Raw genomic sequence first — 27,086 nt, 5'->3', positions numbered from 1 at the left:
ATGTAAGTGATGGCTTATGATAATAGAGGGAGTGCACGGTAAATGGTTAGTGCCACACATTTTAGGAGTCTTCAGATTTAAAGAGGAGCAGTGATTTTTCAAGTGGAAATGTTGTTAAATTCAGTCTAGGAGAGGAGAGGACTGGGAAGGTGTTCTAAGAAGCCTGCAGGGAGCTAGGTGGTAGGGTGGGATGCTGGAGGGGGCAGTGACAGCGGAGCACTGGGGTTGGGGGGCGCTGGGGCGGGGAGCAGAACCAGAACTGGGTGGAGGGGGGCAAGTCAGCCTGTGCAGAGCACACGTCATTGCAACTGCACATTATAATTTCATTCATTTGTAGTTCCATCACAAGTTTTTGGTGTGTGCTTATCCTATTATGGGCATTGTACTAGCTACTAACAACAACAACAACAAAAAACAACAAATGTAAAGAACTCCAGACAGTCTTGCTTCCTACTCTCTCCTGGGCCAGCAGTCTGTAGGTGGTGGTGACCTGTGTTTTTCTTCCGTTTCTGCCCTTGGCTGCTCACGAGTTCAGTTCTCTGTGGTGCTGGTGGCCCTCATTCTCTGCCGTGCTCTCCCTGAGCATGTTAGCCTGAGCCTGCGCTCTCAGCTAGGCTGCATGGGGTCATGTCCCAGCTCTGCCTTGTGTGTGATTCCCTTAAGTCACTTAACCTCCACGTTTCTGAAGTTATTCACCGCTGATTGGGGATGCTCGTAATAATAGCTAATGGCGGGTGGTGAGAACTGAGGGAGAGCAGGGTAGAGAGGCTCTGGCAGCAGTGCCTGCAGTGTAGGCATCTCCGAGGATTTGCCTTTATCATCGCTGTTTGTCATTTTGTTCTCATTACTGTTTGGTGACTCCCTGTGTCCAGCCCAGTGCTTTCCCCAGCGTGAAACCATGATCTCCAGCTCTTCAGCAGACGTACCCCCCCTACTCCCCATGAACTAACACATTTGAATCTTGTGTGAAAAAACAGACTTCACTCTAACAAAGTGAAAGCTATACATATGAGACAGAAAATCTGCCTCCTCCCAAGTAACCACCCCGTTCCAGTTCTTGTTCCAGATTTCTCTGTTTATGTTGATCCTGTTTCTGTGACTCCTTGGTTTCCATCCAAGGAGCCGCCTCTCTGCTTGTGCCCTGGACTCAGTGTCCTTTTGTCAGGAGGGTGTCTCTGCCCCACCCCGCCTGTACCGGGTGGTTCCAGCAGGTGGTTCCAATAGCAGGCTGTGGGAGAAAGCAATCTGAGTTACTGGAGAGCTCTCTCTTTGCTGCTAGACAGGGTGTCTGCTTCACAGTAAGACCCACTCAGAGCTTTCTTGTCTCGTTGGGTTGATTTGGAAATGAAAACTCAGTGTGTTCTTCATGTGTCTTTCTACCTGGTGGATCTGAAGCCTCTCCAATCCATTTACCCTCTTTAGAGCAGGATAGGATTTCTGTAGCTTCAAGAGGTCATTGTTTTACTTTGAAATTTGAAACTATTATGAAATACCCAATCTTAGCTACTTTTCTTCTCTTGATACTGGGGTATGTCATTTTAACTGGTGGTGCGTTTATGTATGCACATATAAGTCAGTGGTTAAATTCATATTTAAAATTGAGAACTCACAGGTGTTTTGGTTCTTCCATCGTTCACTAGTGTTTATAACTTTGAGAGGAAACCTGTCATTTATACTGAAATAAAAAATTGTAGGTTTTATTAATCTTTGACTTCTGTTGCTGGAGAAGAAGACTAGCTGTGGATTAAGCCCATTGAACTCAGTGATGCTTTTACCAAAAGTGCATTTAAAACAGGTTGCGGCAGCCCCGGTGGCTTAGTGGTTTGGCGCTGCCTTCGGCCCAAGGCGTAATCCTGTGGGATCGAATCCCACGTTGAGCTCCCTGCATGGAGCCTGCTTCTACCTCTGCCTGTGTCTCTGCCTCTCTCTTTTCTCTCTGTGTCTCTCATGAATAAATAAATAAATAAAATCTTAAAAAAAAAAAAAAACAACTGAGGTTGCTGTTCCCCACATCCTTTAGCGTGACTTTGAGTGGATTTTGTAGGGTGTTGGATGTTCCCCAGTGTGGACAATTCCAGTACTTGCTTGTTGGCTGTGCCGCCCCCTTGTCTTCCCATCTAGGGCACCCTTTAGTCAGTCACTCCCTTCCTGTCAGCAGCACCCTCTGGTGGTGCTGTCAGCAGTCTGCATCCAGCACCCTTGCTGACTTAATTTTACAGTTCAGCTCTTCATCTGTTCCTTTCCTCTTTAAAAATTGTAGTCACTATGTAATGGCAACCAGATAGTTTCCAGATTTCTCATCCTTGATGTTAATTAAGATCCTGTGTGATGTGTTATCAACTCATCTTTCTAGCCTTATGTCTTTTCTTGAAACGTGGAACATATGTTTCAGCCAGGCTTGCTTATACTTGAAAGTGGCTTTTGCTTTCTTGTCCTCTCATCTGCTCTCCACCTGAAATGGTGCATCATCCCCATACCCCACTGTGGAATGTTGTCATTCCTGGTCTGTCTTCCCCTCTGCCTTCTGGGATGCTTCCTCTTGATTTTCCTGTCTCCCTGCTGGCAGGTGTTGTAACTGAGTGCCTGGCTTTGCCTGGGTGTCGTAGCTGCCTGCCGTTGCCTGGCCCTCTCCACACATCATGCCTTTGCTCAGGACAAGGGCTTGGTCTCACCTTTGTAGCCTTTGCAGGGTCCAGCCCAACTGAGAATCTTCTTTTTCAAAGATTTATTTATTTGTTTTAGAGACAATGCTTGCATGCGGGATGGAGGGGCAGAGGGAGAGGGAGAGAGAATCTGAAGCAGACTTCCACTGAACCTCATGCGGGGCTTGACTCTGAGCTCATGACCTGAGCTGAAATCAGGAGTTAGATGCTCCACCAGTGGAGCCACCCAGGTACCCTGAGGGGGAGGATTCTTAACAGATGATGTATTTCAAGGTCAGTAGGAACCTTTTGCAGACTTTTGTACAGAGGAAGTACTTGTTTGGAAGGTGAATTTTTGAAGGTTAGATGGTAAAATTGGGAGACGTTCAAAGACTAGAAGAAGTGAAACCCACTATAAGGCACATCTAGATAGGAATGGTGGCAGTAAATACAGAGACAAATGGGCAGATAAAGATTCTCCTTTAAAGGAAGAAGCAGCAAGATTTGGCAAATTAATCTTATGGCAGAGGAGTAGGGTCTCAGAGGGTGATATGGGAAGAAGAAAAACTTGCAAAGATGAGATGAGGTTTTCAGCCTGGGAGAAGATGGTGCTGTACCAGAAGTCATGGGGCTCAAGGGAGGAGCAGGAGGCATGAAGAGCAGTACATTTTCATATGTAAAAACTGTAGTCATTGGAAGGATTTTTATAGCAAAGTAACCAATATGTAATATGCACACAGTGCACATAGCTGCTTATGATGTAGTGGATGAATTTTAAGAGGTCATTTCCATTGAAGAAACATTTAAAAATTTCTCTTGCATTTAGCATAGTGCTGAGAATCGACCAGCTGGTGCCCTGAAGGTGGTGTTTTTGTGATGCTGCAGGGTGGGGTATAGTGCGGTGGGGTGGCCAGAGATGAGACGATAACATGAATGTGCAGAGGAAGAAGGAGAGTGTGGGTCTTTGAAGAGGGTGGTGTGATTTATGAGCTGCTGTTTGATAGTCCCGTGACAAAAGGAAGGAGAGAAGTGAGTCAAGAGAGGGTGAAAAGACTAGATGCATGAGAATCACTGGCCGGTGCTGGTGCAGTCACTGGGACGGGGTGCAAAGGGATCGTGTGGGAAGGCCAGCCAGGGTATGTTGAACTGACGACTGAGTGGCTTGTGAAAGGTGACAGAGTGAAATACTTAGGTAATTAGAATCTAAGTGTGTTTTGTTTTGTTTTTGTTGTTTTAGTAAAATTGGAGAAAATCTAATAAGATTATATTATTTAGAAAGAATTAAAGACACCATTGTGTAGTGGTTTTAAATGCTAAAAATCTATTAGGCATAATGTATATTTACGTTTTACTTTATGTTCTAACCTTAAACTGTGAAATATTTTAGGGTGCACTAGATCTATCTGATGCACATTCTCCACCAAAGTCACCAGAAGGCAAAACAAGTGCACACAGTGCTCCCAGTAAGGTGAGTCGTCTGCAAGGACACGAGGACGTCTACAGGGCTCTGGTTTTCTCTTGCTCTGACTTGTTCCAAGTTTTGTTTTGCAATGCAAGTGCTGTTTAGTTTCTTGAAATTGCTTTTTTCTGCTTGATGAAGTGTATATTGAAAATTATTTCACACTGTTCAGTGTTAGGAATTTTGTGTCATAGAAAGGAATGCTCTGTTAAATCACAGGACTCTAGGATATTTGGACTCATTTGATACTTTGAAAATTTTCTTCCTTAGTTGACAAGATTTGCTTTTCATTTATGAACTCCTAGCTTGAGGATCCTAGGTTCCAGACTATTGTTCCAGAATATTGTTGTGTTGAATGTTGTAGATAGATGACCAGTTCAGGAATGCAAATTACAATGATTTTTCTATATTAATGCGCTATTTTGAGGATTTATAAGAAAATATGTGTGCTCTGGTTGGTTGTGTGTGTGTGTGTTGTGTGTGTGGTTTATGGGTTGTTAAAGTTAAGGCCTTCTGATTTCAGGGATTTGGCATACTGGAGAAAATACTGAGTGGAATGCTGAAATTTCAAGTCCATGATCACAAGAATGAGTAGAACGTGATTGTTAGGGAGCATGTTGTCTCGTGACTGGTTGCAGCACACGGTACATTGGTAGAAGCAGCCAGTCCCACCCAAGGATGGGTTTGGGTCGGGTTGTGTTGTGACTGTTGCTCTGATTGCCATCTTGCGGGATTAGGGTGAGGCCCCCCTGAGTATGTGGTCAGAGCAACGCTTACCAGTGGTTCCTGGTGCTGTGTTGATTTGGCGGTACAGCTGTGCCTCTTCCATTAGGTGACTCCTAGAGGGCAGGGGTTGTATGCCTAGATGTCTGTCTTGCAGGTGCCTGGGCTCAGATACCGAGTGGTTCCTGTTGTTTTGTCCCTTCGGTCTGTGACATTGCATTTGCTTTTTATCTTTTTTATTTCAGCTTTTCAAATCATGGGATTTTCTGCTTTATTTCCAGCCCAGGAAAGAGACCGTCATGCAGTTTGTACGTGTCCCCTCTCTCTGAGATCTAGTTAGCATCTCTGTGGGGAAGGTTTTCCCTCCATGCTAATGGGAGGCTGTAACTGTGGTTACAGAGAACAAGGTCTTGAGTAAATTTGAAAAGTCCCTTTTAGTGAATTGTCAGATACAGGAGTCTTTGTGAAAAAGCTGTGCTTTCTGTGCAAATGTCTGGCTGTGAAGGGGCTAAAATTAATGCACATACCAGAACATCAGTACCTATAGCATTGAGCTGTTTGGAAATTCTCTTTTTAGCAAATTAGTATTTTGTAAACCAAATTAGCACTATGAACCTTTGACATGTGGTGTGTGTTCAGGATAACATTAAAGTCTTGGACATATTTTCTCTATGCAGATTTTATTTTTAAGATCTAAGAATTATGAGAATCTTTTAAGTCAGTTAGGATATGTGGCCTTAAGTACAGAGAAGTGCTGTTAATTTTAAAAGGTGGATTTGGAGAGTGGCGATCCCCTCCAGGTGTCCCCTTACTTGCTCTCACCACCTTCTGTGGGTTGCCCGTGGGGCGCTGGAAGCCCGTGGGGGTGGCAGAGGCCAAAGGTGGGGGCGGCAGAGGCCCTGTGAGGGCGGTCATGCCCTCAGTGACATGGAGGACTCATTTCAAGATGAGGCCTTCTGGTGGCAGTTCCGTGTAGTTCTGTGTATGTGGATTTGGGGATTAAGCACTTTCCCCACCTTTTTCTTGCCAGCTGTCTTTTATCTCTCAGTGGTCTTTGAATCATTTTGGGCTCTCAGCATACCTGGTCGGTCTGGGCGCCCATGGAGAGCACTAGGAGCTGTGGGACATTGTGGCCAAGCCTGGAGCCCAGCCCCATCCACAGGAACCCGCTTTGTGTGCTCCTGAGTGAGGCAAGGCCAGGTGAGGCCAGGGCGGCTCCTGGAGGAGACTGCTCTGGAGGCCGGGCCTGGCTTGGCGGTGGAGCGCAGAGCTGCTGTGGGGTAGGGCAAGGTCGCAGCGTGCACGTGGGACCCAGTAGGTGTGAGGTACCGTAGTTACACGGGTGGAGCCACTCGAAGAAGAGAATTAAGGAATGAGAAGAAAAAATATGGGTTTCAGAAAGGAGCATATCGATTAGGGCTTCCATTCCTGAGAGCTTTTCTCATAAGAAACTTTATTAGTTTGATGAATTAGTTTCTTTGTAAAGATTTCTACTTTGTGGTAAAATGTCATTTTATTCTCATGCTCAGATACCAAGGTATAAAGGACAAGGTAAGAAGAAGACAAGCGGGCAGAAGTCTGGTGCCAAGGTAACATGCATGAGGGCAGAGGGAAAAAGCAGCCTGTGCCACCACAGACCGCCAACTCTGTGGGCCTCCTAGCGGGCACTGAATCCCTATTGGCCAAGGGTTCAGTGTTCTATGCCAGTGTCACTGTCTTCTGTCTGAAATCAGAATACAACCAAGTCATGGGGCGTAGAACAAAAAGTAATTTGATTTTTTGATTTTTATCCAGGTGAAAATCATACTGTTGGATTTTAAAAATGTGCTGTCAACAGGTTTTACTTGGAGAATTCTTTGTTTCGTTGGCAATAAAAAGGTTGAAAATACGTATTTCCATTTTAAATGGATGGTCATGTACATATTCTTAACATTATGATTTTTATCTGAGGTAAATAGAGCATCAAACTGCTTTTTGGATAAGTCCCAATTGATAAATTAGAGGCTAAACTTAGTTTCTTTCTAGACATTTTTGTGTTCAGCATTCAGCAACTTATCAGACCATTGCACAGTGATTAGCCTTCCCTGAAGCCCTGGCTCATGGTAGATCCACCAGGACACACAGGGCTGGGCGAGCTGATACTGCAGTGATGGGTGCCGTGGCTGCTTTTTTTTCCTCCCCAAAACATGACGAAAATTGACTAAACCAGTAGATTAGCTGCTTTTAAAATTTAAATATTACAGGTCTTAGAAGCATTACTCATGAGTACACTTCTCACCTTATCTAGAATAAGATGCTTAAGATATTTAATATTTAGTTCTGTGAGATTCTTCAGCTCTCGTTGAACCTTAATTTATGTGTAGATTATTGAAGACCTTCAAAATTAAAGGGTTTTTGAAATCACATTTGCTATTTTAGCTGTCTTTAGTTCTAGTGGTCCAGTGGTAAATTCCCATTACTATATTTATTCACATTATTTTTATGTGTTAGTCCACGAGAAGACATTTTAGAGTATTATTTAGTAGGTATGTTTGAACACTTTAGAGAAAGTCGCTGTGTTAAGGGCTGTGGGCCAGCCAGGTTATTATGTCCCCACTGAAGCAGCTGACAGGCTAATTGGAGAGGTGAGACTCACCTGAAAATATAAACCAGCATAGTTTTAAAGATACCTTTAATCAATTTCTTATACTTTTTAAGAAAGCTTAAAGCATATTTCATGGTATTAAATTTTTATTATCTTATTGGTTAAAACATTTTGAAGAAGTCTGTACATACAGCCAAAGCACAATGAAAGATGAAATTTCACTTTGCAGTGAAATGTGTCCTGGACTTTACCCTTCACTCTGCAGTGGGTGGGCCTCATGTGCTCCCCTTACCTTGTCTGAGGAATACGGAGGCCCCAGCCCTGGAGCTGTAGGCTGTCCGTCGGGCCCTTATACTTCATTTTTGTATTCCCCACCCCAGATTCTTCGTCTCTTTGGAACTTTTTTTCTCCTCTACTTCTGATTTTGTTTCTCTATTGCCTTAATCTAAATTATATTTGGCATTGCCTTTTTGCAGCTTGGTAGCGGATGAACCTGTAGGTCCTCATTCCTCTGCCTTTCTGCTTTGCCTCGTGCATGCTGTGGGTTTGCAGATCCTTAATATCCTAACATTCTTAACATCTTAATATTCAAACACCAAGTTGCATGTGGTCTTGAGGTAGCACAAGGCTCCAGGGGGAGCCCTTCACATGGTAGCTAGAGGGCGTTTCCCAGTTGTGCAAATCTGTAAGTGGTGACTCTGCCTGCCATGACCAAGTGTGCCCTATAGGGACCATGAGCAGAGCAGCAGGAGAGTCCAGGACACTGAGCAAGGAGTGTTGATGTGTCTTGTTACTTTTTTCACATACAGGGAAGCACGGTATTAATGGCTCATTCAGAGATCTTTGGCAGTTTTCAGAGAAGTTATATTCATGTTAGAAATGAACTTTAAAGGTCATTCGTGTGTGTGTGTGTATGTGTGTGCGTGTGTAGAGACACATAAATGATTTGTACTTGCTATTTTAAACCTGTCAATGTGCGTGCAGAGCAAAATATAAAGTTTTTGAACAAATTTAAGTTGGGTGCAAATAAGTTACGCTTCTGGCTTTTGTTACTATTGTGAGACAGTAAAGGATGGATGGGAGAATTGGAATACTGGTGGAGAAGTTTGGTGGGGGGGGGGGGTTTTCTTTAAACATTCAAGTATCTGTTAATACTTACTTCCAAAGTACCCTCCTTAATAGTCTACTTCATTGTAGACTCTCATGTTACCAAACATGGTGCCAGTTGTCATAGAAAAGAAAATGCATATCAAAAATGACAACAGACTTTTGGTAGGTTCTGCTAACTTAGGTTTGTTATTTAAGATGTTAGACAGTTTTTGTTTAATTTTTAGACTCAGATACTTTTTATCATTATGTTAAATAATAGGAAAGAGCATCCGTTTTTGTAACCAGTTCTCAGGTGTTATAATACTAGTGTGTATTGAGGTATTTTTTGCTTCAAGTTCCCATAAAAGGATATTTTTAAATTATTCCCTATTTTTAAAATTCTGGGATAAGCCTGGCTTCTGCTGGTTGAAGGCAGTGATGAAGACCACAAAGCATGTGTGTTTGGGAGTGGGTGGATAGGCATGTTTGTGGGTCTTCAGTCTTCTCAGGGCGTTTTAGATAAACCAAGCACTGTCATTCCCTTACACACACACACACACACACACACACCCAGCCAGAGTGGGTGAATACATGGGCCAACAGCATTTCTGCCACTCGGCCCATAGCACTGGCCAGCTGTCTGTGTCTAGCTGCTTCAGATCCCAGGCTGGATGTGGGCACTGTCTCCTGGCCCCAGAGCTGCTAGCTGGACCGGGTGGTGGAGCTGTTCAGAGGGTCATTTTCAAATCTGGCTTCAAAGCCAGAGATACAGTGCCTCTACAGGAATCATAGATCATCTGGAGAGCGTGAGGCACAGAGGTTTTCTAGAAAAACAGAGATTTTAGAGAAGTTGCAATATTCTGTGACTCTAGAATCCTACAGTATTTACTTTCGAGGTCAATAAATTTTAAATATATGTGTGTTACAGCTGTGGTAAAATTGTTCAAGTCATATCAAGGAAAAGGCTTTGGTGGGGTGGGAGAGGGGAGCTGGGGGCTTGTGGTGTGGGTGAGGAAGGGAATGAATACTCATGCATTTTTAAAATATTTTGCAAAACTGAGGTATTTCTTTAGCTTTGATGTTTCTCTGTTACTAGTTTGGAAAAATTATTATTGTTTTAGGTTCTTAAGATACTCTAGTGTGATAATTCACTTTTTTTGGCTCCTCGAAAATTTGTAATTATTTTCACTGTGAAACTTCTTTCTCTGTGAGGCTCATTTTCTGTTAATCTAGAAATGACTGAAATCCAAATTTTTAAGTGTGCTTGTAGAGCATTAAATATAGACTAAAGCTTTCTTACAACTTTACACTAATTCACCATGAAGAGTCTTGAGATTGGTCCAAGGGAATTAAATGACTGCTTTCATGCTGTTCAGTAGGTGTCTCCCTTTTATGAAAAGACAAAACAGGCTTTAGTTATTTATTATAAACATCTACATGTAGGGCTGCTGTGACAAGGTACACAAACTTGGTGACTTAAAACAACAGGCATGTAGTGTCTCACAGTTCTAGAGGCTGCAGGTTTGAAATCAGGGTATCTGCCCAACTGGTTCCTCCTGCAGGCCAGGAGGAGGATTTGTTGCCGGTGGTCCTTAGGTGTTCCTTGTCTTATAGACCCATCACCCGTCCCCACTGTCCTGTTCACACGTGTTCTCCCTGAATGTCCTCTCTTGTAGAGACCTGCCTCCTGCAGTGTGACACGATTTATAAGCATGGGCATGCTCTGAAGTCCTGGGAATTAGGGCTTCATCTTCTGTTTGGAGAGATACCATTTAACTCATCACAACTGCTTGAGGCCTGTGAGGTTATCCAGGGAGTGAATTCCAAGGCATCGTCCAGGAATTTTTGTTGTTATATTTACTTATTTTAAACAGTGCTTGATTTTCACCATTTAGATTCCTCCTGAATCTTAGCTTCAGATTATCCACAGCTAGGTGGTAGGAACACAAGTAACTTAAGTTTATGTGTATAAGACAAGGACTTGTCTTAAGCCACGGTAAAGGTTTGTCTGTTTATTTTTTAGATTTTATTTATTTATTCATGAGAGAGACAAAGAGAGAGAGGCAGAGACACAGGCAGAGGGAGAAGCAGGCTCCATGCAGGGAACCCAACACGGGACATAATCCCGGGTCCCCAGGATCATGCCCTGGGCCGAAGGTGGTGCTAAACCATTGCGCCACCCAGGGCTGCCTGGTAAAGGTTTTTAAAACCGATCCCAGGGTATATATCATGACTTTTAGTTGCCCAAGATTTGGATTTCTTGCATGGAAATTGCTCTTAAAGTTCTATAATACATTCGTATTAATCTGTAGACGTTTTGATAAATCTCTCAGTGTGAATTTTTTTCTAGCAGTAAAAGTGATTTGGAATGAAGTTTAGTGAATTCATTAGTAACCCAATTGAGTAATGGTCCTTTTGGTAAACAGGTAGCCATAGTTATAATGACACATTCCTATGGGGTTTAGAAATTCATTTTGAGAACAGTTCCAAAGCAGATTGAGTATTTTTAAATTTTACTCCCTAGATAAGTAGAACTATAATTTTAAAACATACTGTTATTTTTAAAAATACATATTATGCTGAACATTAGCATGTGCTTGTCCGTGAAGCTTGTCCTCCTCAAACTAGTCTTTGTTCCTGTAGCAGGAATGTTGCTGAAACTGGTCAAAACTAGTCACAGATAGGTGTTAGGTACTATGTGTAGATAGTTCGTTATGCGAATTTAAGTTACGTTGGTGATGTGAATTCATGTGGAAGGAAGACTATTGGAATAATCGCTGTTTTTTGTAAAGTTGCTTTACATTTACATTCCATTTTATTTCACACCACTGTGTCCTTCTGAATTTTCTCAGGAGTGTTTGATGGAGGAAGTGGGTCACTCAGTATCTATAATTGTAAATGGGTTTAAGTATCACAAGACTCAGGGTTTTTATTTCCAAATGCATATGTCTTTGAAAATCTATAAATTCATTTTTAATCATTTATCAATCATAACTTACAGCGGGCATGAATCTAAGGGATATATAAGTGGGTGATAATTCTCTGTATTTGATTATACCAGGAAAATTTCAAGAATGTTGTTAGGAAGTCATAAAATGTGTCTGCCCTGTGAAAATATCCTATGTTGTCTAAAGGATGATAACTTGGTATTTTTCCAGACACGTCTTTTATGGTAATTTATCTATATTAATAACTTCTGGAACATACAGCAGCGTACAAGGTCCTAGAAGTTGTATAGCACATGTCTCATCTGCTGTCAGCTAATCCTGGCCTCTAACTAGTGTGAAAGTGTAAACATGAGTCTTCATACACAAACGCCCCATTCTGTCTCTACGCATAGTGAAAAGGCAGTCTTCCTCAGGGAGTGTCTTCTCCAGAGATTTCTCCCCAGCTGCACATGCTTTCTTTCTTATCTCCCGGGAGAAACCAGGTTTGGAAAAGACTACTCAGGTTGAATTCTTGGGGACACCCCTGCCTGCAAACATTCAGTTCCTTGGGATCATGTAGCTGGTAGTAGAGTGTGGATGGCCTGGCCCATGCACCTCTCAGGAGAGTCTTCTCTTGCACACCACAGGCATTGTAGACTGCACTGCCCTTTTCAGTGTGCAAGGCTGAATTTTGGGAAATTGTCAGTTTGAACCCACAGACACTGCAGTTTAATAACAACTCGGCCGTAGTAGCATGACATAAGAGCTGTGCTCTGGAATCAGATTTCTGTATTGACCTGACCCTTTCACTTTCTGGGAACCTTGACAAGTGACTGAAATATATATATATTTTTGGCAGTCCGCGCACGTTTTATTTCATTTATCTTTGAAAATGGGGGAGGGGAGTCTGGAGAAGTGGGCCAAGGGTCAGTTGACCCCCCGGGGAACTGGTCCCTGTTCCTGGCCTTAGTCCTAGGGGTGTGGACTGTGTGTAGGATGTATAGGGCCCAGTCCACCCTTCAGGGCCGGCAGGCTCTGCCCGGATGTCAGATGCTGTTCTCAGCCAGTCCTCACTCATGGGGAGCCAGCAGTTTCAAGATGGGGAGAATGAGGAATGCAGGGGAGTCTGGTTGGTCATAAGCACCCGGACCTGACAGATGGCAGCCAGCATTTAAACTCCTCTTGCTATCCATCCACGTGCATTACAGACATTCTGCTCAGCTACAAGCACCCCGAGGTCTCCTTCAGCATGGAGCAGGCAGGCATGTAACAGGGAACAGAGAGTTTGTGTACAGCTCGGGAATGAAAAGGTTGACTTTAACCAACAGTATCTATAGCAGCGTTGCGCGGAATTGCCATTGTGTTTCTGTCCACCCAGAGTGTCATGGCTCCTTTCCTCACATTGGCTCATCAGTGTGAGGTTCTTTTGGGTTCAGAGCGGGTTTTGCCATGTTTGCTTGTATGACCAAGTCACCAAGGAAATAGGATACCCACGTTTGTCACCTTTAAAAAAAAAATGCACACCATGCCTCATCTTCCATATCTGCAGGGAAACCAGAACCCACCCCCCACACACCATAGGCTGCTTTGAGGGTGAGGAGGACATGACCTGTGGGAAGATGGGAAGGCTCTCCAGAAATGTCAGCTACCTCTGTCGTGACTAGTATGGTTGTTTGTGTTTGCTGTTATTTTTGTTGTTGACATAAGCATTCCTAAAGGCAAAAAAAATCTGACCAAATGTGGACTAGAATGATGAAGTACAGATTAAGGCTAACTGAAAACGAGAAAGCAGTGTGCTCTTTTGCCAACTTCACCAGATCTGCGAGACAGGCATAAAAATGCTTGAGGATCTTGTATGATTCAAGATGCCCAGAAACATGCATGGTACACATGTCCCTGGGCATGAGAGGAAGTTATCTGAGAGTCTGAACGTAGACCAGTGCTTTCTGTAGCAAGTCTACCTTTGGAACAACAATGGTAAAGGTGGCATCTTTCACCTTCGCGCATGTTGTATTTGGCACTGGATGGAAAACTGCTATTTTTACTGATGGACCACTTTGTTTTTTAATATTTTGTTCTTTAGGTGAACTAATCTTACATCTTTACTAGTAATGCCTTCTCCTTTCTGCAGGTTGGAAATTTACTAATTTAAGATAATTTTCAAAGCAGTGATGTACATGTAAGAGGAAATGCAGAAGTTGTTTATAAATGGGAAAGTTTATTTATAAATGGGATAGGTAAAATTATTTCCATTTAGAAAGGGAGACAAAGAATGGTGTAAACATATGACAGTCGACGTTTTCGCCCTTAGAAGTTAGCCGTGCTGTGAACTGGGGATGAACTGTTAGGTCCTGGGGCTTCCCCACCCCCTGTGCAGTAGTGAGACCCCACACATGCCCTTGCACACCGAGACACAGATTCGCGTATGTTCACATGACATTTTACTATTTAAGATAGCTTATTAATGTTTTATTTCACCAAAAACACCTCTTCTCTTTCCCATTCTCTCGTTCTAGAAGGCCAGCAATGATGCTAGTCAGAGTGATACAAGCATCTCATCAGCAGAACCAAAGAGCAAAAGCAGCCTCCACTTGCTGGCCCATGAAACAAAAATTGGATCATTCTTAAGTAACAAAAATCTAGACGTCAAAGACAAAGCTGGTCTTTGTCCAGATGATGATATGGAAGGGGATTCTTTCTTTGATGATCCCATTCCTAAACCAGAGAAAACTTATGGTTGGTGAGTAAACTCTTGTTTTTGGATTTTAAAAAAATGAGCTCCTAAATCTTCTGTAATTACTGAATATGTAAGTCTGATTTTCTCTCCTTAAAGCCTTTATGTTGTAAAACAATTCCAGGTGGCAAAAAACCTGGGTATTAACGATTTCTGTAAGTATATACTGAGTGCCTGTCATACGCCAGGTACTGTTTCAGGTACAAGATGTAGCAGTTGAAACACAAACACTCCTGCCTCCAGAAGCTTATGCTCTTGTGGACAGAGGCTAAAGAAGTGATCCCAACATGCTGTGTGGGTGGACGCAGCCAGAGTGATAGGGACCAAGCTAAGGGTAGGGGGGTGAGTGTGTGGAGGTATGTGCTGTTCAGTTAGAGCCTCAGGACAGGGACCACCTCGCTTCAAGGGGGTGAGTCAGCCAGGTGGATACCTGAGCTCTCAGAACTCTGGGGAGAGGTGGTGACAGGTGTCAGAGATCGGCTAGGGGCAGTTGTGGACACAGACTCTGGAGGGGGATGCAGTGCTTACCCTAGCAGGAGTGTGGCTTTACCCTGAGGGAGCCTGGGAGCCCCGGGATCTGAGAGCAGCAGCAGAGTCACTGGCTCACCTGCCTGCTGAGTCTCCAGCTGGGAAGCTGTCAGAATTATCCAGGTGGAAGATAGTGGCATAGGTGGTAAGAAATAGGTGGTTTGGGAATATCTTTTGAGGTTAGCTCTGAAAGGATATGCTGATGAGTGTTAGAGAATGAAGTGACATCAAGAGAAGTTCAGGGTTTTGGGCTGAATAATTAGACAGTTGAAAACACCACGGACAGGTAAAGAGTGGAGAGCAAGCGTGGGCTGCACAGGTATGCCAGGTGACAGTCTAGAACTCACTTCTGATGTGTCAAGGGTGGGAAGGTTGCTAAGGCAGAGGTCAAGCCCACTGTGGGGAAAGGGTCTAGGAGTTAGGGGAGACATCTTCATTTTCAAGCCTGCTGGAGATGGTCACCTGGGGAGTGGCAGTGTGGAGGTGAGCGAGGTGGGGAGAAGAGGGAAGGGGACTAAGGGGACCCAAGAGAGGTGTCCTTGAAGGAGGAGGCTGGAATGGGTCCCTGCGCTAAGTGCTGAAAGTCAGCCATTGCACGTAGCCCTGTGTAGGTGGGGATAATGGGATTGTGGGGATGTGGGGGACAGGGTATCAAAGATTAGGGTGGGTTCAGGAAAGGATGGCGGGGATTGTAAGTGGGGAGCATTTTCCTGGTAAGTGTGTTGTACAGGGGTGTGAAGGAGCAGGGTGTTGAGAAATAATGTGGAATATCCCAGGGTGCATGTCTACGGAGAATAGTCCACTGTTAGGAGAGGGAGTGATATGCTGATGGGCGGGGGAGAGTCTGGTTCCCACACTGCTGTGCTTAGGTGCACAGGGCAGCACCCAGTGCGGAGGCTGTCTGCTGGAATGAGGGAGCATGTGGATGCCCTTGTGGGCAGGTGGATGGGTGTGCCAGGAGTAGCCTGAAGGTTCCTGCTGAGTGGGTGGGGCAGAGCAGGGCTGGAGAGGAGGCCTCAGGATGTAGGAAGTGGTTGGGAGGGGTTGTGGAGGGTGGGCCGTGGGTATGGAGGGCGGTGGTTGGGCAGGTAGACACCTGCTTGAGGGCGGGGAACGCAGGATCTCGGGGAGGTCAGCTGTGCAGGTCAGGTCACCTCTTGGGCCATCCCTTCCCTGCCTTGCTGCATGCTGGAGAGGGCTTCTGATAAAACTCACACTGAAGAGGACAGAGCAATTTAATTTGTAAGGCATCAAACTGTTTTAGAGAGCTGAGCGGATTTCTCACTGGTAAGTTGCCATTTGGATTTGCTGATGATAGTGCTCAGCCTGCGTTGCCCTGTAGGAATACTTAATGATTTTGAATCTATGAAATATTTAACCTTTTCCCCAGCACTGTGTGCATATGTGATATGTATATTTAAGTTGCTTATGTCTTAGTGTGACCTTTAACTGTCCACTTGTTTCTTGTTAGGAGAAGTGAACCTAGTAACCAAGCAGGAAGCCTTGCGTCACTCTCCGACGCGCCCCCCCTGAAAAGTGGACTCAGCTCCCTTGCTGGAGCCCCCTCACTGAAAGACTCTGAAAGTGAGTGCCTGGAAGCCCCCGGTCTCCTTACTGAAGACGCGGACTTTGAGGACTGAGGATGTGTTTTCTCTTAAGTACTAAGAAAGCCCATAATTTTAAAACCAGCGACGTTTCTTCTTCACTACTTCTTAGCATGGTCACATTTGCTTCATCATTTTGTATTCTGTTTCTCTGTGCCATCAGAATAATTTTTGGAAATTGGCTTTTTAGCTGCCTGTTGGACCCTGGCTTACGGGTGCCAACGTGTCCCGGTGGACGCCCCAGAGACTCAGACCCCAGACAGGCAGATGCAACAAGCAAGAGGGTTTGTTTGCGCAAACGGGCTCTCCGCCTCAGAGGTGGCAGAGCGCCCCGATTAGCAATTACAGGCATCTTTTAAAGGCAAAGAAACCGCGGGAGTAGCAGAGTATTCGGGTTATGACGTGATTGATTTCTTTGAAGGTCAACACGACCATGTTCAGGGACTTTTCCAGTCAGGGCGAGGCGGGGGATAGTTTTTTTATCTCGGAAAAACAGAATGTTTTCGTTGCTTGAATTCATGGGAGGCGCCTGGATGGGCTGCCTCAGGGTTAGGCCTGGGCCCACTCACGGGGGGGTTCTTCACTGCCTTGTATAGTAAATGTAGTATTTTTAAATCATTTTCCTCTTGTTGAACATTTAGATTGATTTGAGTAGAACTTAAATTCAGTTCTTAATAATTTGTTTTATAGATTTTGTGGTACCACAGTAATTGTCATAGGAATGTTAAAATATTCAGTCTTTAGCTATTTGGGTCTAATGTGTCTTTTTTTTTTTTTTCTACCTTGGATATTGGCATCATTTTGTGAATGTGATTTTTAAAATTTATTTATTTTTTCATCATGATAAGTGTCCTCTTTAGTCCCCATCACCTGTTGCTTAAATCCTATATACCAGTGAGATCATACAGTATTTGTCTTTCTCTGACTGACCTGTTTCACTTAGCATTATACTCTGTAGCTCTATATTTACGTTGTTGCAGATGGCAAGACTTCATTCTTTGGAATATGAATCTGACGTTTTTACATGTAGCAGGGAGGTGGGTTTTTAGGAAGATACAGGATAGCTACACCACAGTTTATTTCCTGCCTCCCCCCAACACACAGGTGGCAACAAGACCAAGGAAAGCACAGCCTTAAATATGTAGATACATAGGTGAACTTTGTTTACCACAGTAAATATAATCGACCGTGTGTTCAGAGCATAAGTGTGCCTCTTTTGAGAACGTTTTCTAAAAAAGCAGATCTTTATTAGGAAACTATGATGTGATTTTGCATAACTTTGCAATATTTATTAACCTTTTATTTATTTTTTAAAAAGATTTTATTATTCAAAGAGACAGAGAGAGAGAGAGAGAGGCAGAGACACAAACGCAGGCAGAGGGAGAAGCAGGCTCCATGCAGAGAGCCTGACGTGGGGCTTGATCCCAGGTCTCTAGGATCACGCCCTGGGCTGAAGGTGGCGTTAAACCGCTGAGCCACCTGGGCTGCCCTTACTAACCTTTTAATATCACATATTATGGCAGTAGGATTTGCCATAGGACAGGTGAAGGAGCTGCTTTTAGCTATCTAGCAAACTCATTGTGTGCTTGCTAATGCACGCCCATCAGTTTACCTCTTCTTCTTTCTCCTGGCCTTTGTCAACAACAGTAGGGGTTGAGGATGTCACAATCACGTCACTCTTAACACTGATCAGGGAATAATGATGTGGAAGGGACATTGAGCACTTGGGACTGAAGAAATAAAACCAGTGAGGTCAGTTTGGTCAGTGAAAAAGCAGTTGAATTAAAGCAACGTTGAGAAGTTCAGAGGAAAGTAAAATTGATGAGAGAAATGAACTCATACTGGTGAGGCTCATTATAGACAGTGATGCTGGTTAGTTGGGCTGGAAAGTATTTTATTTTCTAAAAAAGACTGGTGTTCGTGTGGTGAACGAGGAGGTGCAATGCATGACACCAGCAATCATTCGTCAGAGCTTGTACTTCTTTCTTGGTGTTCCATTATGGCATTTTAGTCATAAACTCTATGCTGAAGAAAAATCGTATGATTTAGAGACTGTTGTATTCTAAAAGTCAATTTGGTGTGAATATTTTTCCTTTACAGGTAAAAGAGGAAACGCAGTGTTGAAAGATCTGAAACTGGTCAATGATAAAATTGGATCGCTCGGGTTAGGTAACTAGATTTCTAATTTTAGTGTTGGTTGCTTGAAAGTGATTATTTTTTAGAATAAAATCTTAACTGAAGTGGCTTAGTCTTAGTGTGCACTTCATGATGAGATGTTTGGGTAGTCTTCATGAACCCAGAGTTACTCCATATGCCACCATAGAGCTTGGGTTGTAGTAGGGAGGATCTCCATGAAACAGGTCCCTCCAAATACCTGGCCTGTTAGTGAGTCAACATGCACTGGTAGGAAAACAGGTCATAGGGTGACTTATCCTGGCCTAGGCATTTTGGAAAGGCCTCACCTAAGAAGTGACTTATCTCCCAAGACCTGATGGGTAAGGGCACTGAGGACAATTTGAGCAAAGGCGGTCATTTTTTAAAAAAAAATTTTTTGAAGATTTATTTGAGAAAGAGTGCCTAAGGGGAAGGAGAGAATGTCAGGCAGACTCCCCACTGAGCACAGAGCCTGACCTGACTGGGGCTTGATTTCTCAACCCTGAGATCATGATCTGAGCTGAAACCAAGAGTTGGATGCTCAACTGACAACTGACTGAGCCTCCTGATGTGGCCACCCTCCCCACCCCCACCATCTCCCCGCCCCTCAGCGCATATCTTCCTACAGGGGTTGGATGTTTCAGAAGATAGAAACTACACGCCTCTTCCTTGTTCTCCTGCGCTCCTGCCCCTCCCCTTCTGCTCTCACCTCCCTCCTCCACCCCCCAGATTGATTATTTTGAGCTTGTACTGGCTTCCTCACTGTTTTCCAAACCACCGCACCTTCCCTATATCTGGGCCTTTGCACATGCCTCTTCTTGGAACCACTTTCCCAATAATTTGTACGTCTGGTACTTTATTTAGGTTTCCACTCAGGGTTCTCTCCACCCACTCTAACGGCATCTGGTTTGTCCAGCTCTCAGCTGCCTCCTTTAAAAAAAAAATTATTTATTTGATACAGAGTGTGCACATGTGGAGGACAGGCAGAGGGACTTTATAAATAGTAAACGTACAGTGTGGTTAAGCTTTTGGGTACTTGGAATAAAAAAATTAGCTACAATTCATGACACACATTTTATTTCCCAGGCAGTTTATTTGGTCCTTTGTTTTCATATTATATATGGTTAATAATAATATTTCTGATTCTGGAGACTTCTTTTTAAATGATGCAGTATTATTCATTGATGCAGTGTTTCCTGAAAGAAATTGTGTATATGATCACAGATAAATTGTGGAGCATGTCGGTATAAACATATTTTTTCTTCACCTTACCAGGCACTGGAGAGGAAGATGACTACATTGATGACTTTAACAGGTGAGAAAAGTAGTTGGGCAGTAGGTACATCGTGAATAGTTTCTGACCCAGAGAGGTGTGGCCATTCCATTCATGCTTATTTTAGGATAGTCGGCGCTCTCACTCATACTGGTTGCAGTTGAAGAGACGAGGATAGTTAGTCCAGAATTATAATTGGACTTTGAAGCCTATTTTCGTTTTGCACTAGGATGTGAACAAATGTGTTATGTCCAGGAGGCCTGATAGGCGAGGGTAAAGCAGGGGCTCCAAGGAAGTGTCATGGGGTTGCTCCCAGGTGTTAGGTGCTGTGGGCCATGAGGTCCTGGACATCATGGAGGGGCAGCCACACACAGTTCCTGTTTTGATTCAGATAACGTCTCTTACTATGTTGGTTCAGATAGCCTTTTTACCTATGTAACATAACCCATGGGTTGTTGGAGAGTTTGGAAACACTTATTATGGACTTGATTAGAACTTTTAAACTAGAGTCTGAGAATTTTACACAATTGACAGGGTTCCCCCCCCCCCCCAATTGGGAGTTTATGTTTACTTTTTAATAGAATAATTTATTGTTAAACAATTTTTTTGAGAGACGGGCATGATGTGGTAGATGAAATTTTAAAAATCTGTGTTGCATCTTCTTTGACTTGTGTCATGGTCACCTTTATGGACACCTTTTTCTCCTCTCTCGAAGTGACTCACCTGTTTGTGTTGCCCTCGCTAGTTACTTAAGGATCAAGTGAGATAATATGTATGAAATCATATTTAATATTGTTTTATTATATTTTATTTAAATGTTTATATTCAACGTTCTTTTTCCTTTTTCTTTCTCTCAAACTAGTACCAGCCATCGATCAGAGAAAAGTGAGCTGAGTATTGGTGAAGAGATCGAAGAAGATCTTTCTGTGGAAATCGATGACCTCAATACCAGTGATAAAGTGGGTGTGCGCGTTGCTTGCCGAGTGCTGTGTGTGTGTGTCTCACCCTTATTTACTGCAGAGCTCTAACCAGTTTACGCAGATTAGGAGACAGTTGAAGGTTGTGACAGGACAGTTCCTGGCCCAAGTCCTGGAGTCAGAACTGGCCTCCTCAGTGGTATAGTCAGCAGAAGCAAGAGGTCCTGTTTGGAGACGTCAGGGTGAAAATTGGCACAGGTCTAAGGGTGCTGTGATGGCGGAGGTGAAGCCATGTTTCAGCAGGCAGATCAGGGCTGGTGCAGAAGTCCCACAGGGGATGATGCAGCAGGAGTGCAGGACGGCTGAACGGTTAGGTGTCCATCCTGGAGATCCATGTTCCACATACTTAGATGTGTGTGCGATGCGGGGTCAGGGAGCACCTCAGGATCTCCTGTGGGCACCCATACACAGCTGCACCCTGCTCCTGTGAGTGCCTCTGGGCTTGTGGGTTGCTACAGCCTAAAGGGAGCGAACCTTCCAGAATGAGGAGGGCTCTCCAAATGCTTGTGACCATCAAGGAATGAGCAGGCAGGGGAAAGCCTTTGAGAGAGGCGTGTTTCACAATGAAAACAGCACATCTGAGGCAGCAGCATCTGGGCACCTTTTTTATGTGCTGTGGTTTCTTAGGCAGGCTTGAATCTTCAATCCTTGGTTGGTTTGTGAGATGGAAATGGGAATGCCTGCCTCACTGGATTGTTGGCGAGGGTGAGTGAGAGCTCTTGACACGTTGAGCGGCTTCCAGTAGCCAGCCTCTTACCTGTGCGCCTCATGCCACCCTCAGGAGGCCATGGCATGCTGCTGTGAAGATACCAGAGGAGCTCCGGAGGGATATGTTAGCAGGTTTTTTGTTGATGTAGAGTTTTGCTATTAGGTCAGCCTTTTGGTAATTCTCACAGACTTCAAAATAGAAAGTGAATATGAAGCAGTTTGTAGATTATAAGATAATACTTAAATTATAGCAAGTATTTTAAAGATTATTTATAACTCTGCTTGCATTCTAATACCCGTTCTTTTTTTTCTTTTGAACAACAAAGCTTGATGACCTAACACAGGACCTGACTGTGTCCCAGCTCAGTGATGTTGCGGATTATCTGGAAGATGTTGCATAGCTGTGAAGGAAGGAAGTATTCTAATCAACAAAGGACAGAGGACTCTGATCAGTTCCATTTTTTTTTTCCCCAGACAATCACTCTTTGCTGGAATGTCTGCTCCCTATTGGTGCCTTGTGTTTCAAAAAGACTGCAGATATTTTTAAAAATTAAGTTTTCAGTATACTAAACAAAATGCTTCCTACTTGAGCCCATGTGTGGAAGATATGATATTCTTGATTTGATTTGGCTACACATTTCTCTGTGGAAATTTGATTATCTACAACTCAAATTCATTACAAGGACTGAACCCATGAAAATACGAGTATTAAGAGCTTACTGAAAAGTGTCAATAAAGCTGTAGGTTCACACAACTCTGTGTGTGTGTGTGGCTTTAGCCATCCAGAGTCAAAGCATATTTGATATTAGGTGGTTGTACAGATAGTTGGCAAAGTGACCTGAAGCTTATTACCGAAGTTAGATTTGATATGTCAGCTTTATTTTGTATTTCCTTCCATCTGGAAGGGTTATTAGACCATTAAGGTTTATAAAAATGTGTTCCACTTAGTTTGCTTGTTTTGAAGAAATATAGAGGTCGTTACGACTTTTAATCCACGGAGTTGACGCTGACAACGTTCGTGGTCGCTGCCCCTGTTGTAGAAGAAGCCGTTAGCAGCGGGCTGTCCTCGTTATCATTGTAACTTATTGTGTGTAAAGATGCCCGGAAGCGTATTTAATACCAAAATGCATCTGAAACCATCAAGCAGTGCTTTCATTTCAGATCTGTCAGTGGATTGTATTAAAATTCAAATTGGACTGTAACAGTAGTAGTGGCCTAGGACTGTACCCGGTGTGACGAGCTTTGGACGCTGCACGGTCTCCTCGCTGCCCTTTCCTGATGGAGCCAGCGCTGGACTCAATGCTCCTGCTGTGCTGCTACCCGTGGGGCCGCAACCTTCACTGCGCTGGAAGTGAGGCGTGTGTGTGCCCACTCACATAAGGGAAGCTGTGATTGTGTGCTACATTTTGTACTTTTTTATTTGAATTAAATTATGTTTTTTTTTTTTAAGTAAAAGTCACCTTTATTAATAAAGAGTGATTTCAGTAAATGAGCAGACTTCGTGGTTTGAGTGCCAGGTTTTCATTTCATCTCTGCCTCAATGTTACAGAAATCATTGCTGGGTCCTCATTACGTGAAGGGAAGCCATAGCAGATGGTTAAGGTTCTCTAACATGACCGTGTGATTGTGTAACATCTAGGTGAACCTGAGCCAGGAGCGCTGAGAGGAAGTAGAACAGAAAGTGGGCCAGGCGAGCCGGGAGCGCCCTGTGGGTCTGGCCTCGCCTTGTGGCCTGCCACGTTTGTGTGAGTGCACAGCGCCGTGCAATGTGACCCGGTGCTCGTTACGAGTACGTATCCCTGGCTGTCGTCTGCATGCAGTCACTTCCGGTAGCCTGTAGCGTGTGCTTCTGTTCTGGGCCCCTGCAATCTGTGTCAGCTGGGACTTATTTTTGTGATACCCGATAACAGCTAGATTTCAGTGAAATGGTTTGAAAGGATAGCAGGAGGCGGCTTTTGAAATTTCTGGGTGACTTAGCAGCGTCAGAGATTTGTCGTTCTCCGGTCACACGGAAAATTTGGCCCTTTAATGAGACCTGGGAGGAGCCACCTCCGTCATCACCGCACATACCTAGTCGAGTGATGTCAAATAACTTTGAATCTAGTGACGACAATGTCCATTTCCCCACACGCTCCTCGATGAGTTAGGTTTCGAATGACTAATATTTTTTGTTTAGAAACACATTTTGACATACTAATCATGAATCACATTTTTATGGTGAAACCTGACTTTCATGGTGGCATTTTTCAAGTGTGAGGTGTCGTTTTACTGGTGATGACTCAACATGAATAAAAACCTTTTCTTCTGTTCCTCCGCCTGTTGTGACCTGTGGCCGCTGTGGGCCTGGGTCTGGCAGCGGCCACGGGCTCCCTGGCTGGGACCCAGCATGGGCCACGTGCTTCTGAGGCCGCACCTGCCCTTGGAATGTGTGCGTGTGTCCCTCTGTGTCCGCGGGCCCTTCCCCCCCAGGGGTGCGTTCTGTTCTCAGAGACCTCCAGCCTCAGAGGCTGCCTGTTTCCTTGCCACCTGGACTCTGTCTCCTTCTCCCCGCTGGAATAGCCTGTTTATGGGCCCTACGCCCCATCACTCCCTAGGTGTGCCCTTGCCCCGAGCGCGCCCAACAGGGATGGTGGGCGTGTGAACAGCACCTATAAGCGTGGGCGGGGGCATCTAGTAAAGGTGCCCATCTGGGCAGCTTCCTCCTGAGGCCCACGTTCCACACTTTAGGGGATCAGCCGTCCTGATCCTGAGCTTGCAGAGGCCCCAGGCTTTAGGTCCGACAAGTGGGTCCACGGTTCAGTTAAGGCCGTCAATGAGACCAAAGCTAATGGGAATGTTCTCCAGAGGAAGCAGGCAGGGGTCCCGCTCAGCGGGAGGCTGAGCTGAGGCAGGCTCAGCGTGGATGCCGGCACAGGGGAGAGCTGCAGAGTGGGACTCACGCAGGGCAGCAAGGAGAGGCAGCTTCGGGAGCACGTGGCACCCCGAGTCACATGCACGTCCTGCTCTGGCCTGCTGGCCGCCCTGCCCTCGTGACACGGACATTGTAGCCAGCCTCCGCCAGGAAGGGGCGTGTCGGGGAGACAAGTGCAGAGGCAGCTGGGCAGCTACGTGTGCGACTCGTCTGTGCAGCTTCCGGAGCAAAGGAGCCCTGCCTGGAAGGACAGTGAACTCCATGTGACTAAAGGCCGAGGTGCTGTTGAGTGGCTTATGTTGGAGGAAACAGCTCGGAGAACAGAATAATTAACCTAACTATCCAGCTTGACCTTCGAGATCACTTTTTTACCTAAAAGAGACTTTTTTTTTTTTCTAAAAAAGACTCTTTGAAAAACCGATTCTTGGGGAGGAAAGTGTTGGGCTGGGTTAAACAGGGAACCCTTATCAGCGCCGGTGCCTCTGGGACGGAGGCCCCGGGCTGTGCCCAAGACCCGGCGGTGGGTGCTGCCAGTGGCAGTGGGGACAGGAGCCCTGGTGCAGAGCTGGGCACGTCCTGGTGCCATCGGGCGAGCCTTAGTGTAAGGAAAGACTTCCAAGATTCCCTGACGGGGCTGAGCGTGAGCTTGCTGGCCCTGGATGCTGGATATGATAGAGCCAGGACTACAAAGTTAGGGGGGAGAGTGATTTCTGAACATAGAATTTCTATCCTATGACAGAGGAACCTTCCTGCTGACCAGGAATGGATCCAGAGCAAGGGACGGCAGGCCTGGAGTGTCACATGTCCTCGGGCTTGTGCTGTGTGCCTGTGGGTCGTGGCTGCTGCTAGCAAGCCTCGCCCTCTCCGTGTGGCAGTGCCCTGGCCATGGCCCTGCCTGTGTGGAACGGGGGTTCTCCCCACGCCGGAGCCGCCTCCCTGGCGACAGAAGGGCTGAGTCCAAGGGCGGTTCATGGGCTGAGCCACGGACCAGATTGGGAGGAAGAAGCGAGCAGAGCAACACGGGCTTGTACGATGGTCCCTTATTTTGAGTTGTTTTTAGCATTTTATGCAATGTTTGGATTTGACAAAATTATTTGTCCCATTAATGTTCAATTTTCAAGCACTTAGAGTTGCAACAAAGGCTGGTTTGGGCTGGCTTTAGAAGTTGCCAGGTATTAGTTATACATTTTAAACATACTTATTTTCTTTTGAATCCTTGAGGTTTGTAAAACTGAGGGGTAGCTGTCCTGAAACTAAGATTTCTGGTAACTAAGACCCCTTCCCGTTTAGAGTACTCGGCATTTTTCTCGCTGCTCTCTCGGTCCTGTGGTACGTGGTTTCCGATCTTCTCCGTCTTATATTTTAAATTCTGATACAGAGAGTGATGCTCCGTGCCAGCTGCTGAGTCTTGAGCGAGGCCCTGGATGCCACGGGTGTCTTCAGACCCTCACGCACTCTTGCCTCTGCCTTGGATGCACCACTTTGCCCACGTCTCCTCCTCACGCACACCTGGGCAGCACCTGGACAGTCTCTCAGGCCCTGGTCAGAGAAAGCACGTGTCCTCTGTTCCCTCGGTGCGCTTGTCACCCGTTTCCTTTACTCCCTGATCATTGTGGACACATAGCACCGATACTCTAGCAGATGTTTTCCAGAGGTTTGGGGTGCACCTGCACCACAGGACACCTGGCCCTTGCCTGCAGCATGGGGGCCTGGGGAACATCTCTGCCACTTTGCACTGAGGGCTGGGGTGGGCCTGCTGCCTGCCCTGCTGGTTAGAAGCCCTGCAAGACAAGGAGGAGCTGGGACCCTCCGAGGAGTAGTGGAGCGTCACCACTACTGGCACTAGCACCATGACGTGACCTTTGAACTGGGCACCTTGAAACATTGGTGGCTGGGGAGAGGGTATCTGCCCAGGACTGCCAGATGCACAGTTCAAGCAGAGGGTTTTTGGAAAAGGAAGGGTGTCGCCCAGCAGGGCAGCGTCACACAGAGTGGGCACAGGGTTGGGGGTGCAGCCGCAGGGAGCGGGCCTTGGGCTTGCCCTCTGAAGCCACCTTGGTGGGAGCCCTGGATGGTGACCTACTGGGTGGTTACTAGGAGTATTCTCCACCTGCTGTGCTGGGTGGGGGGGCTGCTGCGTAAAGGAAGTCATGCTCGTAGAGCGGTTAGCCTTGTCGTGGGCTGACACTCATTGTAACACCTGCACTCAGCCTGGGGTCCCAGACCCTGGTTGTACGTGGAAGAGGAGGGAGGGAGACGAGAGAGTGCCTTGGGTGCTCGCTCAGCCTCTGAGGAATCGCTGTCCTGCTTCCTTCTCCAGATCCGCCTCCAGAGTGGAGGGCTGGGAAACCCACTGGGGAACCCCTTCTTCCTGTCCTGGCGGTGGCCTGAGAACTGGGACTGCGCTGGCCCTGGAGGGGACGCTGGTGTATCATCGACATGGAATTGCGCGGAGCCCACAGAGAACCCGGTTAGTGCCCTGACATGCGGGGCAGTTCTGTTTTCATGATTATGAAGTAGCGACTCAGTGCTGCGCCGGGGGTGGGCTCCTGCTTCCGCTTCAGGGCCCTCGTGCTGCTGGGCAGCTCTGTGTTGAAATGTCACAAATTATCCTGACATTCATTATAACCGCGTGCTGTTCAGATAGTACCAGAAGTAATCATTCATGAATTAAATTTTGAATGCGAATAATGAATTTGCTCTTGTAGTATTTGATGATCCAGTTAATGAGAGGGGTGCATCATGTAAATAGATACAAATATTTAAACATATA

The 27,086-nt window shown here is 45.4% G+C and overlaps 1 protein-coding gene across 4 annotated transcripts in view; it reads left to right on the top strand.

The window, feature by feature from the left end:
* CEP43 (centrosomal protein 43) overlaps nucleotides 1-22,891 on the top strand; it is a 29,968-nt gene extending 7,077 nt beyond the window's left edge. For 2 of the 4 annotated variants that reach the window (XM_026015924.2, XM_026015922.2), the window contains exons 6-13: nucleotides 4,030-4,110; nucleotides 6,354-6,413; nucleotides 13,941-14,164; nucleotides 16,158-16,270; nucleotides 18,391-18,459; nucleotides 19,720-19,759; nucleotides 20,580-20,676; nucleotides 21,729-22,891. In XM_026015924.2, the coding sequence (XP_025871709.1) occupies nucleotides 4,030-4,110; nucleotides 6,354-6,413; nucleotides 13,941-14,164; nucleotides 16,158-16,270; nucleotides 18,391-18,459; nucleotides 19,720-19,759; nucleotides 20,580-20,676; nucleotides 21,729-21,803 (759 nt within the window). In that variant the 3' untranslated portion in view covers nucleotides 21,804-22,891. The remainder of the gene's footprint in view (nucleotides 1-4,029; nucleotides 4,111-6,353; nucleotides 6,414-13,940; nucleotides 14,165-16,157; nucleotides 16,271-18,390; nucleotides 18,460-19,719; nucleotides 19,760-20,579; nucleotides 20,677-21,728) is intronic. The other 2 variants (XM_026015928.2, XM_026015926.2) reach the window with 1 other exon arrangement.
* Nucleotides 22,892-27,086: the final 4,195 nt, after the last annotated feature.

This window comes from Vulpes vulpes, chromosome 1 (assembly GCF_048418805.1).
Source record: "Vulpes vulpes isolate BD-2025 chromosome 1, VulVul3, whole genome shotgun sequence".
NCBI lineage: Eukaryota > Metazoa > Chordata > Mammalia > Carnivora > Canidae > Vulpes > Vulpes vulpes.
The sequence above is the reverse complement of the archived record's forward strand: the minus strand, read 5'-3'. Positions and strand labels throughout refer to the sequence as shown.